Below are 17,714 nucleotides of genomic sequence, written 5' to 3' on the forward strand. Positions count from 1 at the left end.
ATATGTCTCTTCAGATCCGAGGAGGGGCCGTTCGTGGAGCGAGTGTTCACAGTGGACACATTTGGCACCGAAACAGGGAACCTCGTCGGCAAAAGCAACAAACCGACGTTTGGCGAAAATTGTCAAAACTCGACCAATTTTTTTGGGGGGTGGGTTTTTGAAGGACGTGGTCTTTATCTTGTAATGTGTGAATAAAAACCCATGAAAAAACTTCAATTCTGAACGAGGCTTTCAAATTTGGATTCCAATCGTTTGGTTTCCGATCGGAAAATGAGGATTTCATATCTACTTTTGAGTTTTGAATCAGCACTCCCAAGGCTGGGTTTTGGCTTTCCAAGTCCGGTCAGGCTTTTCAAACAAGAGTCCCGATAGCATGCCAATGTTGCAAAGGGAGAGAGCCAGTCCATCCCGTCACTGGGTCGCAGACACAAACAAACAAATCCCGTTCGATGAGAGCAATCGTTTGTCGCGGGGCCGCGAGCAGCAGCTGGGCCGCGTCGCGTTCCCGGCGAGGACTTGAGAAAGACGAATGTCCCCATCTGGAATCCATCTCTCTCTGGGAGCGCTTGACCGGCACTTAATGCTTTCAAGCGGCCCCTAAAAAATCACCTGCTGGCCCGCTCGGCAACGGCGCTCCCCGGAGGAGCTCCTTTGCATCTTGATTGCTTTTTAATCGCCGAGTGACTTCTGAAGGAGCCTTGGTTCGTGATTTTGTTCTGGTTGTACAAGATCTCGTTGAAAGCTTGTTTGTTTGTTTTGTTTTTTTCCCGCAAGTCACTCCTCGTTCATCTTGCTCTGCTTTGACATCTCCCGGTGATTGGCGCACTGACGGCGACGTCGCGCAAATGCCGCAATTTACGTGGCGCTAGCCAAAGCGCGGGCTAACTTGATATCCATTATAGCAACGAAAATAATCTCCCGATAATTACTGTGGGAACAAAAATCAATCATTCAACCTAAAACAATCGCCTCAACTTCTTTCCGACGAGGTCTTAGCTGCCCAGCAAGGTGCCTGAAGTAAAATGCACAAAAGCGAGGTACAATAGCTTTCTGGTTTTTGGTGTCCAAACCTTCCTTCCGAGTCGTAATTTGTTGAGGGGGAATCGAAAGAGCCCCTCCGCTTGGAGTCGGGTTTTGAATCAGTGCTTCAAGTTCAAGATTAGGATTTAAAAGTTCCAATTCGCAAGCCTCGGTAAGGATTTGCGATGGGCTTCCAAGACGGCGTGAGGCTTTCAAACGTGGGTTTCAATTCAAGTTCTGTGATAAAAAATGAGAGCTAACAATTGGGGGGTTCAAGACTTTTCAAGACTGTGTTCGGGTTTTCACAAATTAGAGCTTTCAAATTCCGATTCCAACCAGGCTGTTTCAAAGGCGTGTGAAAAACATGGCAAAAGATGAGACAAGACTGTGGGTTGTTTGGCTTTGCGGTTGTTTCATAATCTGAACTGAAGTCTGGTAGTTAATAATGTCAACGTCGATTCTTGGGGGGAAGTTTCTTCACCTAACGTTCATTATTTGGGGCCTCGAGCTGAAAAAGTTTGCTCAAAGATGAGCTCATATCGATCATTTTGATCGATATGAGCTCTTGGTCACATCGCTCGGCCGGCCGTCCTTTTGTGATACGATCCATTTACGGGTGGCGTCATTGGAGCGGCCGTCCCATTTATCAGGCCGCAAGGCTGCGCAGCCTAAAATGGGTTGATGAACCCTCGCTGTCGTGCGTGAGCGGCGCTTTGTGTTGTTGCCCGGCGTTTTCTTCTCCTGCGCGACGGAAAGTCGTCAAAGTGTCAGCGGTTGTTTAATTGACGCAAAGACACAAAAGATGATTTTCTCAGTGCACTGAGAGAATTGATTGGTGCTCGGAGAACACTCGACATAGCCACCAAATTTCATATTCCAAAGTCAAGCTTGCTTCGAGGGGCTGAAATTTTTTATTTTATTTTATTTTTTTATGTCACAGGGGCCCTTTTGGGTGAATTTGGACCAGGACATCTGGAAATGACTCACATGACCATAAAAAAGGATGCTTGAACCCAAAATGGGGCATTTGCTGTGTCTTTTCAGGCACTGCTTCTTGAGACTTTTTTTGTGGGTCTACGCATGATAGGCATGCCTACCAAAAAGTCTGTTGGGGAACTGATTTATTTATTTTTTTCATTCTTGTCAATTCTAAAGAGCTCGCAAGACCAAATCACGACTTTTAACCCAGGTGGCAGACTCCCCCTCTGTCTTTTCAGGCATGGCTCGCTCCGGGGGCCGCATTTTGAAAAACCCTCGGGGGCGCCGTGCCTCCCGTTCTTGCGTCTCCCTCGGCGCGGGCCCTCGGTGAGCTCTAGGCCCTCGATGGCAAAGACTTTGCCCCGCATAAAGAGTCTCTTTCTTCCTCCTGCGGCGACGGTCCGCCGTCCGGCCGGCCTCCTTGCGGGTTTGCCGAGGATAAATAAACCTCTTCACGCGCAGAAGAGACGGCGTTTGCGAGCGCACGCCGGCCCCGGCTCAATGAGAGGGCCTATATTATTGTCAAGGGCTATTTGTTATCGGACCGAGAGGCGGGGCGGGCGGGCGGGACCGCGCCGGCCTCTTGATTTATACACTGACCGGCTTATAGACACACACACACACGCTTGTTGAAAAAGCGTTGTTCAAACAGGAGCCGATAGCGACGGGGAAAGTCCAGCTTTTCATCCGTCTTATCGCCCATCTGTGACCGCGCCTTTGCCGCAGTCAGATATTTACCTGAAATTCATCTGGCGTGACGTTTGAAAAAGGTTGCGAGATGGTGACGCTCGCTTTCAACGTAAGTCCAAGTGGATGTCAGGCGTTAAACTTGGCGAGCGCAGGCCCGACATTTCGGAATCTCCGTCCTTGCGGCCACTTCTGCGCTACGTCTGAAGTTGGCAAAATGTGCACTTTGGCTTCAAAGCCGCCTTTGCCGCTCAGTATGGAAAGCGGTTCGGTACACCCGCTCAAATCCGAACTCTTGTCGCGGGGATTGCTGCCACCCACAGGACTGGAGTGGAATGGCCTCAACTGCCGCGTCAGGATTTTTGTTTTAAAATAAAGAAATCGAAAATTTCGGAATGTTTGGCCTTGGGGGAGGTCACCTACAGGAGCGCAGTGTTTTATTTTATTATTGTTTTTTTTTTTTACTTAGGAGGAGTTTGACGGTTTAAGGTGGTTGGGCCTTAGCGAAGGTTTGCTTAAGTTGAATGTTCTTCTCCTTTAAGGCACAAAACCACTTTCATGAAGGAAGATGAATTTTTAGCTAACATGTCTATCATGACTAGACCCACAAAATAATCTCAAGTTGTACACATCTTCGAGTCGACCCACAGGGGTCCTTTAAAGACAAAATCCTCCAAGAGTTTTTCCTATAACTACCAAATTTGAACCAGGTGTGCTAAAAAGGTGGACAACGCTAAATGTAGAGAGAATGAATTTTTGTCATTGCGCGTGTGGCTGTTTGACACAAAACATTTGCTGTCAATGAACAGAATGGACAAAAATCTCTTCCTGCTGGCTTTTCGTTTCAACCCAAAATGAGCTGAAATCGTTGCTAATATCGTTGAGTGTCAAGGCCCTGCAACGATTACAGCAAGTCCGTAACATGACCGCCCCCCCCCTCCTTCCCCCCGCCCCTGCCCTCCGTGTTGAAGACATTTTAAGACATATGTTCTCATTTGCCTTTGCGGAGGTCAGCGCAAATACGCCAGTCAGTGAGCCATTCATTCATTCGGCTGCCGCTCGCAACACCGGCGCCTCCGTGTTTTCCTTTTTCCTCAATGGGCCTTTTTGTTTGGGATTTGAAAGGAGAAGAAAAAAAAAAAGGAAAAGTTGTTTGTTGCACCAGAAGTCTCGGAGAAAGCGAGGCCACATCAGACGACACACCGAGTGACTTTGCTGAATTTTGACGTCTCCGGCGCCTCTCTAGTCGTCATTTGTTGTCATCTTTTCATTGCAAAGCGTGGCTGGGTTGTCCTTGACAGTCCACAACAAACTATTTGTGATGATACAGAAGCTAATTTGCTTTACTACCGCAGCCGTCTAGGCGGGATTTCTTGTAGGTATGTGCGGGTGTACGCTGAAGACTACGTCCCCACGGGAAGCAGCCCAGTCATGTCATTTCCGAGCCGCTCGCTTGACTAACGTTCGACCACAGCCCGTCGAGGCATCGGTACCCGTTGTCGTTGTTTTCATTCAAAAGTGGCGGCACCTGTTGGAGCGCATGTCAACACTTGAAAGCAGCCAGGTACAGATTTGAAGTACTAACTTTGCCCAAGTGAAACATCTCCCCTGCGTCCCGCGTCTGTCAACATGTGAAAGCGGTCCAGCCAATGAAAACAAGTTTTGATGAATTTGATTACATCTCTACCGAAGCCTGTCGAGGTGTCGTTCTTTGCTGTGATTATCTTTGTTCCAAAGTCTGATTGCGTGTGGCCCTATAAGAGCAAGTCAGCACCCGAATGCAGACCAGCCAATAAAAAAACATCTGCTTCCAAAATGTACAGATGTCGACCGCAACCCGTTTGTGCATTCCCATTTGCTCAATTCGGCCCAACAAAGCTTCATGATTTGCGTATCAACCTGTAAAAGCCGTCCATTGAATGAAATCACATCGACATTTAAATTCAGAGGATTGACACAAACTTGATATTTCTTCTGCAGCCCATCTAGGCAGAAGAACAACTGAGTCCAAATGAATCAACTCTGTGAGCTTTCTCGTCTGTTTTGAACTTGCCGTTTCGTGCGCGTCAGCCTGCTCCAAGAGCGCCTCCACCTTTTCTCGTCGGGTCACCGGTGGGTGTGTCAGGCCGTCATCTATCACACGCCTCCTTCGCCCTTTCCCAGGGTTCTGATGTGTGTGTGTGCAAACACTCGTGGCATTGTCGCTCTCAAGCTGACGTGTGTGTGTGTGTGTGTGTGTGTGTGTGTGTGTGTGTGTGTGTGTGTGTGTGTGTGTGGGAAGGGAGGGGACGTAAACGGGGGTCACAGCATTCCCTTGAATGGTTATCACGGAAACGGCGTGGAAGCGAGAGGGAGAGGCCTGATTTAAAGGGTCGCCGTGGCGTGTTGATTTTTCTCCGGCTCTCTCTGCTTACCTCATGCAAACATTGAGCAAGACTCCCGTTGAATGGCACGTTTGCCTTTTCCGAATTTTGGAGTGTTTTCCTCCAGCCGTTTTGTGGTATGAGTCCAGAAATGTGGGAACCGTCTTTTGGTGACTTGAATGCACCCGTGTGATTCCTCTCAGCCAATCAGAAAGAAAAAAAAAAAAAAGATCAATGTGTATTATTGACATCAAGATGTGTAAAACGCCGATGTTGATTGTTGTTCTTGGGCGCAGACGCTGTGTCCAGCGAGTCGGCCTTCCTGGAGGACTTCGTCCTGGGCGTCGGGGACACCCTGGAGATGGCATGCGACCCCGAGGAGGACTCGGCCCGGCCCGCCGTTTGGTACAAGGACGGCGGGGTGCTCTCGCCTAGCGAGCGCACGCGGCCCGGACCGAGGATGCTGCGCATCGTCAACGTGTCGTACGAGGACTCGGGCGTGTACGCCTGCCGACTGGCCCGCAATAACAAGCTGCTCAGCAACTACACCATCAGGGTGACAGGTATGGACTACTTTCTACCCCCACCCGACAAACCAGTTTGGAGGATTTTGGTTATCTTGTGCTTTTTGTGCTAAATTATGCCACCAGGGTGGCGGGTGACGGATTTCTCCCGCTACCTGTCGAGGCAGCAAAACGGTCTCTCCAAAAGTCCACGGTAGAGCTTCCTTGCCATGGCCATACTTATGGCGCTATGCTAAGCCAAAGACCAGCCTGAGTCGTACTGCTACCCATCTAGGCAGCACCAGAATAGGAAACGCTGTCATGTACAGCAAGTTAAGTTTAACTCGATGCTTTTAAAGGAAAATTGACTCATCATTTGCAATAAGAGGGTGACAGGTTACTGACTTCGACGGCAACCCATCTCATCAGCTAACAGTCGCTGCAAAATAAATTCTACATTGAACAAATGACGTTAAACCCAAATTAAGCGGGAGGCAGAATTTAAAAAAAAAGCTCTAAACTCAAAGGAAAGGAAAAAAAAAGAAATTTGCGAAAGCGCAGGACCATGAAGCCGGCGCACGCGACGGAGGAGTCGTTCCTGTCCTGTCATTCTTTTCATGGAGCGAATTGGTAGCAGTCGCCGACATTGTTGCTAGCTTTCTCCAGGCGTCCCATGAGCTCACCTGCCACTGTCACCAGCTGCTTTATGGGCGCCAGCTGTTGTTGCGGAGCGCTCTACTTATGCCTTTTCAGGTGGACAAAGATTTTGGGGGGGGGGGGGGGGGGCCCCATATATCTACAGTACAGTGTCAAAAAAAACAACACGTTAGGTCTTCTTCTCCAAATCGTGAAAGTAAAACTCCGGACTCAAGGGGCACTTGACGAGGGACCTTCTTTCATCTTTACTTGACGCTTGCCTTCGGATTTCTTGGGGGGGGGACCGAAAAGAGAAGGTGAAGGGGCGTGTGTGTGTGTGTGTGTGTGTGTGTGTGTGTGTGTGCGTGCGTGCGTGCGCGCGTGCGTGTGGGGTTGGAGATGACATGCCGGGCAACTTTTGCACACCAGCTGAGGCACTTATTGATTCATTAGAAAGCAATTAGCTGGAAACATTTCATCATTGCCAACAGATGGCGTGGCAAGAAATGAGAGAAGCGCACACTGGCATCAAGCCGGGAAAGAAATGGCCCTTTTTTTTTTTTTTTTTTGCGTCAGACGTGGATGACTTCTACTTTTGTATCAACAAATCAAGTTAGCAGTTGTACTGAAGCTCTGGGATGAGGCCGCTTTTATACGATCTTTGAATTTAGTGGCAATGTTTGTCTTCAAGGATCCCTGGAAAGGGTCGAAATGAGCCCAAAATGTCAAACCAAATGGCCGCCTTCCTGTGTCTTTTTGTGCATTGCTTGGTGAGACTTTTTGGTGGGTTCACTCATGAAAGAGATGTCGACCAAATTTCTTGTTGCTCAGTCAAACTGGTGTTTTGAGGCGGATTTTTCCCAAAATGTCAAACAAAGGCCACAAAATTTCCACTTTAAACAAAAATGAAAGACGTTTGTGTCGTTTAAAGCATGGCTTCTTGAGACTATTTTGTGGGTCTACGCATGGCAGACGTGCCTACAAAATCCCAAGTTTTGGGGGCAATTTATTTATTTTTTTTTTAATTCTACAGGACGCTCCCGAGCCAACATTGCTGCTTTAAACCAAAATGGCCTCCTTCCTGTGCTTTTTGGGGCGTCACTTCTGGAGGAGACTTTTTTTTTTTTTTATGGATCTCTTCATGATTGACATGTGAACCAAACCAAATTTCACATTGCTTCAGTGAAAGTGGCTTTGGGGGCAGAATTTTCAAAAAGTGTTTTTTGAGAGTAGAATCAAAAAGAACCGAAGCGAGGTGGTGACTGTCTATTTTCATCTTTTGGGAGTCGTTTTCGCACTCACTCGTCCGCCTTTCAGCGGCAAGTCAAGTGGGACTTTGTACAGCGTGTGCAGGCCGTTTCCTGTCCCCACCCCGTGTACGCACGCGGTTCTCCAAACAGTTCGTAGAACACACACACAACGTACTGTTGTGTTTTGCCTCAAATTTTTGAGCAAGGTGTCAGATATGCGGCGTCCGTGTAATCGGCTTTAGCGCCTGGACGGCGCCCGGATGGCGCTAAGTGGACGCCTCGCACGGTCCACCAACGGCCCCGCGGGAGGCCCGTGGCGGTCAACAAAATTACGACGGGGGGGTGGATGATATGACGCTAGCCAGTTATCTTTATGTGTGGCAGTCACTGTCCGCACATTGTTTGCCGGCGTTGATAAGACCGATGAAATGTATTCAAATGAACAAGGGTGACGTTTGACGTTTTCGGCAACTTTGCCTGATGGGTAGCTGAATTTAAAAATTTTAAATTAAAATTACAATTTTAATTTTAATTAAAATTTCATAAATTTAAATTTCCTACATTGAAATTTCCTAAATGTAATTTAAATTTATGTTTAAATTTTTAATTTACAATTTTTAATTAATTTAAATTTTATTTTAATTTGTTTTTAATTAAAAATTTTAAATTTTAATCAACTCATTTCTTGTTTGTTTGTTTTTAGATTCTCTGTCATCCGGTGATGATGAAGATTATGATGAAGATCCCGAAGATGCAGGTAATGGCAATGGTGAATTCTTATTTTCTCTCTCTCTCTGTTTTGATGTTTGAATTTTGTTTGTTATCATTTTTGGAGTGCTTCAAATATACGTAGTTACGTATTTTGAGTGAATCCCGTTTGTAATTGAAGTGAATCCTTCAGTGTTGCATCATCGTTTTTAGTCAATGGTCTTCATCGTCACTGATAACGTTGAACGTTATCGCGTTGGAGCGAATAATATTGAATCAAACCCAGGCGTACAACCGTTCATCAATTATCACACCAATCAATTTTTTGAGAGACGCTGAATCATTTAAACACGTTTTTTTCATTTTAAATGCTCCAAATATTCGCTTGTCAACAGGAAATGTTGCACATTTTCTACACTGTCCATTCTGAAATAATGATTGAATAAAAGAATGGAAATCTAAACATGTTTTTTTTTTTTTTTTAATGCAATCCGTCGATTAATCGACAAAATAATTGTGTGATGAATTGATGATCAAAATAATCGTTCGTCGCAGCCCTTACCGGACAACATATCAAATTGGGATTGAATTGAATCGTACTGTGTCACATTCTAATTGCTATCGCAACGCCATAAGAGTGCACCGGGACTCGCCTTCTACGCACTGGGAGCGTTGGCAGCGAATGACTTGGTATCGTACGGGCAAGCGCCGTGTTCTCCGAGCGCAACGGCGCCATCTCGATTGTACGGACGGAATGCGGCGTCCTCCATGTGACAAAACAGCCTTAATCTTAGCCGGTAAATCCACCTCATGACACGGCGGGTCCCGGGCCAGCAGTGCGGGGATTAGCCCAGAAAAGCGCTAACTTCATGTGCGCTAAGCCAGCGCTAATTGCTCCTACAAGAAGGAGACCCAAACATGTGACTCGAAACCAAAAGACGGGAAATATTTGCCCCCAGAGTCAGACGAACGGCACAGGAAAGACAAAGCGAAAAATGCCTCGCAGCACGAACAAAAGACAGACGGCGGCCCGCTGGCGCGCTAACCGGATCCGTCCCGATATTTGCTCGATTGATGATGAGAATATCGTTGATTCGGTCATCGCAATGTTGCTTGAGAGAGGATTGACTTGTCTGGTTTCTTTAGCTTTTTTTTGGACTGGATGTCAATTTTAATATCTCGGATCGTTGTGGAAAAGCCCAACTGGGGACTGCAGCGGAGAATTAGCATATGCATTCACGGCGACGCGCATCGCATCAGCTGCACGCTTGGATCCATGTTGGACTGTCAGATGAAGATTTATGGATTATTTACTCAAGAATGATCAGGGTGGAAAAATGCCGCGAATGGACACTGTGCGCTGCGACTAAACGCCGACCTTTAGCACATTAAACGCAAACGCACTTTGAGGCGGAATGTTGGCGTCAACCGGGTGACACAAAATCGCACCAAGCTGATGTCCGTCATGAAGCTGTCGGCCGGGGCAAAATATTTGCCTTTTGGAATGTGGCATGAAGCCGCAGTGTGTGTGTGTGTGTGTGTGTGTGTGTGTGTGTGTGTGTGTGCGTGTGTGTGTGTGTGTGTGTGTGTGTGTGTGTGTGTGTGTGTGTGTAGGAATGTGAAGAGAGGCTAATCTGTGGCGTGTCCCCGTCTCTTGTTTACGCTGGCAGCCAAGCAGAGAGCCAGCCGCTCGCCAGCCCATGCTACGCTACGCTACGCTAACCCGCCTGCCGGCCGCCATTCTTCTACGGCACACCTTCAAAGGGCGAAATCGCCACTCCGCTCGGCCGCGGCGCACGTGTGCGTAGCGGGCGTCGGCGAGGGCAAATTACACAATTAGGCAATTACCCTCCGCCGCACCCCCCTTTGGCCACGCGGCCTCCTGATCAGTGAACCGCCGCCTGGCGTGTCGACTTGCACGCTTCTCACTAATTGCTGTTTGCTTTCATCATTCGGGCAAGTTTCTGTTTGCTCTCCACAACAACAATAACAACGACAACAGTGCGTGACCAGAGGCACCCGCTGCAGTATCCCCACGGGGGGCGGCACACCCCCATCGCACACATGCCACCCTCCTAACAATCAAAGTTAAACTTTCCTAAACTGTATTAGTCACACGTCGACTCGAATATCCCAACAGAGTTGGCGCACCTCCTCATCCCTCGACCCATTCTGCCGAACAGTGTCAACATTTGCCAAACTTGTTTCAAGCCACTCCCTTCAAAAACCTGACACAGTTGGCGCACCTGCAAAAACTTTTCCATTTGGGGCACCCCCCTATGCCTCATATCCACCCTTCAAAAAAGCAATACACCTCCTTCCAACACAGCGTTGGTATCCCGGCATACTTCGTCAAACTATAAAGTCATAATTCCCAAACTTCTTCAGTCATGCGCCCACTTTAACCTTCCAGAAGAGTTGGCGCACCCCTTCTCCCCCATACATAACCTCCCCCAAAATCTGTCCTAATTTGCCATATTCTGACATACACCCCTAAAAATCTAGTTCGTCCCATTTTGCCAGGCTTTCTCAACCATGCACCCACTTTGAACATCCTCAGAGACGTGGCGCACCCCCTCTCCCCTGCACACACCCTACAAATATAACCTCATCATTTCCCACATTTTTTTAAGCCACGCTGCCCCGACGACAGAGTGACGCACCCCCTCTCACCTGCAATATGCCCCAAAACTTTTGACGCCAGGCATTCAATATCCGGACAGAGGAGGTGCACCGATTGTCAAAGCTTCGTCACACCCCCCCTCCACATCTCCACGGCGTTCGTGCGCGCACCCGCTCCATAGCCAGATGAGCAGCCGATATTTGAATGTCACTCTGTCCTGCGCCGCATCCGCTCAAGCGCGCACAGAAACTTCATCCCGTGTCTAATTGGCGGGATGGTATTTCCTCAGCGCGGGGGCGGCGTTCTGCACACCCCGCTGGGGTGGGGGGGGACGCCGATAACCCCGCGGCGGTATGCGTTGCGGCTCCTCGTCACGTCCACCTGTTAGCGGGTGCGGGCCCGGTTAACTAACCCAGGAGGAAATCCCAGCGGCCATCTAAAAATATCCCCCCGGTGCATGAAAAGCGCGCTGAGAACACAGGAAGTTCATGAAGTTGTTTTGGTCGTTGCGACTCGTGTCACTTCCAAACACGCCCGCGTGGCTTTTCTCTGGGTACTGCGGTTTCCTCCCACATTCCACAAACATGCGCGGCAGGCTGTTTGAACACTCGACATTGTCCCGAGGGGTGAGCGTGAGTGCGGATGGTTGTTCGTTTCTGTGTGCCCTGCGATGGGCTGGCAACCGGTTCAGGGTGTCCCCCGCCGACTGCCCGAAGACGGCTCCGGCCCCCCCCCCCCCCCCGCGACCCTTGATCTTCACCGCTTTGCTTTTTGTTTTTCGTCTCTGATTTACGTCCTCTTCATCTCCGCGTGATCTTTCGTCTCCGAGGACCGCCGCCTTCTTCTCTCTTCCCGTTTGCTGGCTGTCGGACGGGAGCGCCTCAACCCGGTTTCAAGTTCCAAGCGCTCATACTTAGCGTCAAGGAAAACGTTTCATGTTCTGCGAATAGAATCGCGGCAGAGGCGAGAACGCTGGAAGAGTAGCAACAAGTAAGCTCGCTGTGTTTTTTGGTGGGGGGGTGCAGGGTGGGGGGCCGGGGGTGGGGGGGCTGTAAGAGTCTGTAACAGAGGCCGGATTGTGCAGTTTTGGGTAAAAACACGATGATGGCTGACAGCGGAGTTTTGCATGCAGAAGCCGCGGAGGAGCAGGACCACACATCGAGAGGCCATAAAAAGTGCGCCCGGGTGTGCGCGCGCGCGCATGCGGTCGACGGCGACGCCAAGAAAGCAGAGCGCGGCGTCGGCGTCTCCTCGCCGCCTCGGCCGACGCGAGGAGGAAATAATCAAATCCAGCAGCTAATTCCCTTTTAAGGTGCAACCCGAGCGTTGCTTTTCGCCGGCTGGGGAAGAGCGACGACCCGTCGGGCACGCGCGCGGCTGCATCCTCGCCAGTCTGTGTACGCCACCCAAAGAAAATCAGTAACAAAAATGGACGTTTCGGAGGAAGGACAGAAGACTGTTTTCCTTGAAAATTTACAACCATTCCAATTGTTTTCCTTTGAAAAAAATTGGACTTTCATCTCCTAATATTCTCATCATATTTCATTCCCGGAAGAAATAATATTTTATTCGCTCAATGAGGGAGATTTTAATCTTGATATTCCAACTTTTTTCTTGTTTATCTTCCCCAACCCCCACACCCAAAAAAAAAGAAAACTCATGATACTAGGACTTAAAAAAAAAAAAACAATTTAAGAAAAGAAAATGTGACTTGACTTCTCTTCTAGGATTTTTTTTTCTCAATATATTTGGACTATTTTCTTTGAAAAAAAAAAAAACCTCCAAAAACGTGAACTTCTTAAAATTATAATTTTAATCCCTCATGACTTAATTTTTAAATACAATCCTGCTCTCTATTGTCTGCCTTTTTTGTAAGTTCAAGTTTTGGATTTTTTTTTTTTCTATCAATAGTTTCTAAAAGAAAAAAAAAGGACACATTTCAGATATTTTCTTTTTGAAAGGGGAAAAAAAGAACTTTCATTTTGTAAGATGACAACTTTTTTCATATATTTTAATGGACTTAAAGGCACGTTCAAACCGTCAGGCTGAGAAAGACACGTGTGGTGGCCTGCACCTTTTCGCGCTGACGGCTGCGTCCGGCAGACCCGATAAAGAAAGAGAAGAAAGTCGCCCACGGTCTGCTGCTGGACGCTCAAGATTCTTTCAAAGACACACACACACACACACACACACACACACACACACACACACACACACACACACACACACACACACACACATTGAGATGCTAATGAGCTCCTCTCAGTCCTTCTGCTGCTTGTACAAAAGTAAAAGAGACATCTGATGAGCGGTCAACCACCTCCTTGGCTTTTGTTGCGTTAAGCTCTGAGCCACACACACACGCACTCGCATTCTGGAGATGGGGGGGTGGGCGGGGCTCACTGTCACGATGGCGCGCTGGTGTGTGAGAACAAGTCAATAAATCACCTTGGCAGCCTAGTGAATGGCAGGAGAGTGCGACGCTGGAAAACAAAAGCGTTGCGGCCATCCGACGTCTTCGGCGAGCGTTTGGCACCGTCAAAGTGCGTTTAACAGAGAAGCTGCGTTTTTTTTTTTTTTTTTTTAAATTTGGGGGAATCCTCGCCCCCCCTCCTCATCCTCATCTGAGCTCTTGGGGTCCTTGTCTGTGTGTTCTGTGCGTGTTTGCCTCATAAAAAGTGACATGAAGACGTTCCATTTGAATGGAATGGATGACTGGGCCGCATGTTAGCATCTGGAGTTGCTGTATTTTTTTTTTTGTTTTTAACTATACCTCACATGTCTTCTGACGTACATGTGAAGCGAGTATGAAAAGTCTACACACCCTTGTTCAAATGCCAGCTTTTGTGATGTAGAAAAAAAAAAAAACAGACCATGTCGAAACTTTTCCCACCATCATGTGTAACATCTAATTAAAGAGGAGTCAGCACACAAGTGCCTCTGATTAGCTCCAAATAAACTGCAGATGGTGAAGTCGGCTTTTCCTGATTTTTTTTTTTTTTTTTTTTAACTTTTTTTTTTCACTGTTCAGATAAATTATTGGTGGAAAAGTTTTGGGAATTCTAATAATATATATGATATACAGTATGTATGACATATGATATATATAAAATGTAATTTAAAAACAAACACACATTTTCTGTATTCCAACAACGACGACAGATTATTTTTTTAAATTTTTAAATACAATTTGATCTTTTCATGTTTACGGATATTCTCCCCAAAAAAAACTTCAAAATACAATTTTAATGTACTCCAAGACTTTATCTTTTAAAAAAAATAAACGTCTTTCTAGTCGTGTCTTTTTTCCAATGAAAAAAATTAATGTAGAGTCTAGAATCAAAACTTTAATATTGTAAGTCAATGTTTTTTCAAGTCAATATCACATTCCAGCACCAGTTTGTTATATTCCAAACTCCCCCCAAATGTTGTCCTTAAAATCGGAGAAAGGTTTGACAATGTTGCGCTGTGTTTTTGCGCGCAGAAGCTCCGTACTGGACCAGACCGGAGCGGATGGACAAGAAGCTCCTGGCGGTGCCTGCCGCCAACACGGTCAAGTTCCGCTGCGCGGCGTCGGGCAACCCCACGCCCACCATCCACTGGCTCAAGAACGGCAAAGACTTTAAGGGAGAGCAGCGCATGGGCGGCATCAAGGTCAGCCCGGCAACACTCGCTTTGTTTTGCGTGGGTCACATCATCCACCTGATATCTACGCTTCCGATTGGGCTTGCTTTACGCAATCTTCCAAGCCATCAACGGGCGTTCCGCACATTTTCTCTTACGACGCCAGACAGTGACCGGAAGACCTCAGACCGGCAAAAAGCAGGACAAAGTTGTGGCGCGGAGGGTGAATTTGATTGAAGCGCAGGCAGGGAGATTCTGTGCTCCGTTGTTATGTGTGGTGGATGTCATCGGATTTCATTTTTAAATATGAGCCGAGCGCGCGTCGAATCCTCTTGAGTCATTGTAGAAATGATTCCACAAGTGGAGGTCTGCATGTTCCGCGTGGACTCCAGCGAGTCTATTTCTGCTTCGGCAATGGCATCGACCGTGCGCACGTGCGCCTCCTCTGAACTCAATTTAAAGGTAATAAGTGGAGCTGCTTTCATTGGATAGAAAGTAAGTCGGTCGTGTTCACTCCCACAATGCCGCAAACGTCGGAAAAAATATTTGTGCTTTATTATTGTCGGCCGAGAAAACTGTCACCTGGTTTATTGTTTCTCTCTCATTTCATGTGATTATGCGACTGAAAAAAATGTTTACTTTAATCGGACATCTTGTCCAAAAAAATACGACCATAATCGATAACACCGTGACATTTTTTTTGTCAGAAAAAAATGATGATGAATCTCGTCGGAATCGTAATCTGTTGCATCGAAAATAACTTCAATGTGGGGAGATCAATAAAATGTGCTCAGTGAGCAAAGGCACCTGAAACCGAGTTGAATAGAAATCGTGAATAAATGCCATTGTTGCAAACATTTTTCCTGTTCCTCAGTCTGGGTTGCCTGCTGATCGCCTGCCTGTAGTCCAAGCGATGCTCGGGAGCCTTTTAGCCCAGCAGCATTTTAATCCCCGTTTACGCAGCCCGCTGCGTTCCGCTGCGCCCCGCTCTCCACGTGGGAGTGTCTAAAAGCGGAGAAAGTGATCCCGCTCGTCTTCTCGTGGCAAATAAAGGTCAGGATCGCCCCGCCGGGCCGCACGTCCTCCGTAGAATTCCGGACCCGCCCCCTCCGCCTCGGACTCCCTCGGTGGGGACCACCAAAATAAATAATGCCGCGTTGAAACCGGAGTGCTGCTGGAATACTTGAACGCTGGCCCGATAGCGCGGCGTTGACAGCGAGGCGGCAGCGCCGCAAGCAGCTGCTCGCCTCGCTTTTGTCATCGTTCCTGCGAGCGGGCACGCGGGGCGAACGCCACAAATGTGACTTTTCGGTTTAAAGCGACACCATTTTGACACGCGCGAGACAAATAGAAAATAAGCCGAAATGTTCAACGAGAATGGCAGATGTCTCGTGTCCTTTCAGGCATGTCTTCTTAAGACTTTTTTGTGGGTCAACTCGTGATACACGTGCCTTCCAAATTTCATGTTGTTACGGCCAACCGGATTTGGGGCCTGATTTGAGTCGTTCACTTGTTCAGTGTGCTCGTGAGGCAAAATGGCCACTTCAAACCAAAATGACACCATTTTCTTCTTGGACTTGGCTTGAGACTTTGGGAGGATGGATATTTTCATGTTGCTCACGCAAACTGGATTTGGGGTCGGAATTTTGTTTCGGAGACTGAAGGACCTTGAAAACGAGACTAAAATGACAGCTTCAAACCAAAATGAGCAACTTGCTGCATATTTTTGGCGATGGCTTATGGAGAATTTTTGTGGGTCTGGTCCCGATAGACTTGTCTTTCAACATTGATGTCAAACTGGCTTCATTTTCACCAAAACGCGATTAGAATAATTTGAAGGGCCCAAATGAGCCTGAAATGGCCGCTCCAAAGCAAAATAGCACACTTGTTTTGTCTTTTCAAGCTTGGCTTCTTGAGACTTTTTTTGTGGCTATATTCACCATGGTCATGTCTACCGAATTTCATGTTGCTGTGTCAAATTGGAGTTTTTGCAATGTGATTAGTGTGGCTGAAGCGGTGGGAAAAGTGTTGGCGTTGTCCTTTCAAGAGTTAACGTAAGGAGATCCCGTCGCTATTAACAGTTTACGGAGATCTCCAACATCTGCTCCCAGCGGGCCGCCAGCAGTTGTCCCCCCCACCCCCCTCGAAACCCCCTCCCATCCTCCCACCGGCACCTGTCGCCAGCCCTCCAGCCACCGCCACTACCGCCGAGCTAAAAAGTTTGCATCCCGGCGTTAGCGGCATGCTAATCCCGTGGTGAGCTCTTGGATTTCATCGCTCGCCCGACGGCCTGCGGGAACTGAAAGTTGTTTTTCCAACGGAGCCATCGCCGCCTGGCCGAGGAATCGTCACCTAGAGTCTTAACTGAGTTTATCCTTTAGCTAATGGTGGTTCGTTTGCAAGAGCTTTGGGTTAGCACAAAACACCAGCCCCATTCCCCCTCTGTTACCGCTCTGATAGTAGCTGTATTGTGAAAATTTGGGGTTGGTACCTTTTACGCTGACGGGTGACATGAGAAAATGACCCTTTTGGGGCAACACAGCAATCGTCGTGCCTCTGTTATGATCTCTGACGCTGCTAATTTTGCATCTGGACTTGAGCACCCGTTGACTTCAAATCTCATTCTGAGGCCTTTCACACAGAACAACAACTTTTGACAGGCTGCGTGAAAGGGGCAACACAGCTTCTGATACTTGCTTGCAAGCCAGGAATTTCACCGGTTAACTTCAACCCCCATACTGTCGTTTCACACAAATCAGCAAATAGGCGACTAGGAAGAAAAATCTCGAAACATCAGGTAATGTCTGGCTGTGGCTGCTATGCCACCTCTGGTACGAGCCCCAAAAATTGCGTGTCCTTTCACAATCAATGTGAAAAATATTTCTTTGACAGGCAAGGTGAAAGGGTTTCTCCTCTGATGTTAGTGAGGTCATTAGTTTAGCCAGTTCGTTTGCTAGCTAGCATGATGGAATTAGGATCTAACCTTGTTGATTAGTTTGTTAGTTAGTCACAATCTAACTTTGGGGGAGAGATAGCGGTCATTTAAAAAAAAATATCTTCAAGTCAGCCATTGTTCAAACCAGGTACACAAACAAAACATTTAAATCTCCACTGGAACTTAAGTAAAAATGTAAAGTCCAAGTTACTAACCCTAAGGTGACGTCAAAGCAATCTCTTATCGTGCACGTGGTTTTGGCCGAAGCACAGCAAATTGAAAATGTTTTTCCATTGACGAGCGTCGGGTTGGTTTCCGAAACAATTGCGCAAACGAGGGAATTCCTAAATGCCGAATCACGACGTCACGAGGACTTCAAGCCGCGTG

The 17,714-nt window shown here is 47.5% G+C and overlaps 1 protein-coding gene across 9 annotated transcripts in view; it reads left to right on the forward strand.

Moving 5' to 3' along the window:
- Nucleotides 1-5,316: 5,316 nt before the first annotated feature.
- Nucleotides 5,317-17,714, forward strand: part of fgfr3 (fibroblast growth factor receptor 3) — a 31,822-nt gene continuing 19,424 nt past the window's right edge. For 6 of the 9 annotated variants that reach the window (XM_019878593.1, XM_019878619.1, XM_019878576.1 and 3 more), the window contains exons 1-3: nucleotides 5,317-5,611; nucleotides 8,141-8,206; nucleotides 14,253-14,422. In XM_019878593.1, coding sequence (XP_019734152.1) covers nucleotides 5,410-5,611; nucleotides 8,141-8,206; nucleotides 14,253-14,422 — 438 coding nt within the window. In that variant the 5' untranslated portion in view covers nucleotides 5,317-5,409. The remainder of the gene's footprint in view (nucleotides 5,612-8,140; nucleotides 8,207-14,252; nucleotides 14,423-17,714) is intronic. The other 3 variants (XM_019878602.1, XM_019878634.1, XM_019878639.1) reach the window with 3 other exon arrangements.

The sequence above is a fragment of the Hippocampus comes genome, unplaced genomic scaffold (assembly GCF_001891065.2).
Source record: "Hippocampus comes isolate QL1 unplaced genomic scaffold, H_comes_QL1_v1.1 scaffold295, whole genome shotgun sequence".
In the NCBI taxonomy this organism is placed as follows: Eukaryota; Metazoa; Chordata; class Actinopteri; order Syngnathiformes; family Syngnathidae; genus Hippocampus; species Hippocampus comes.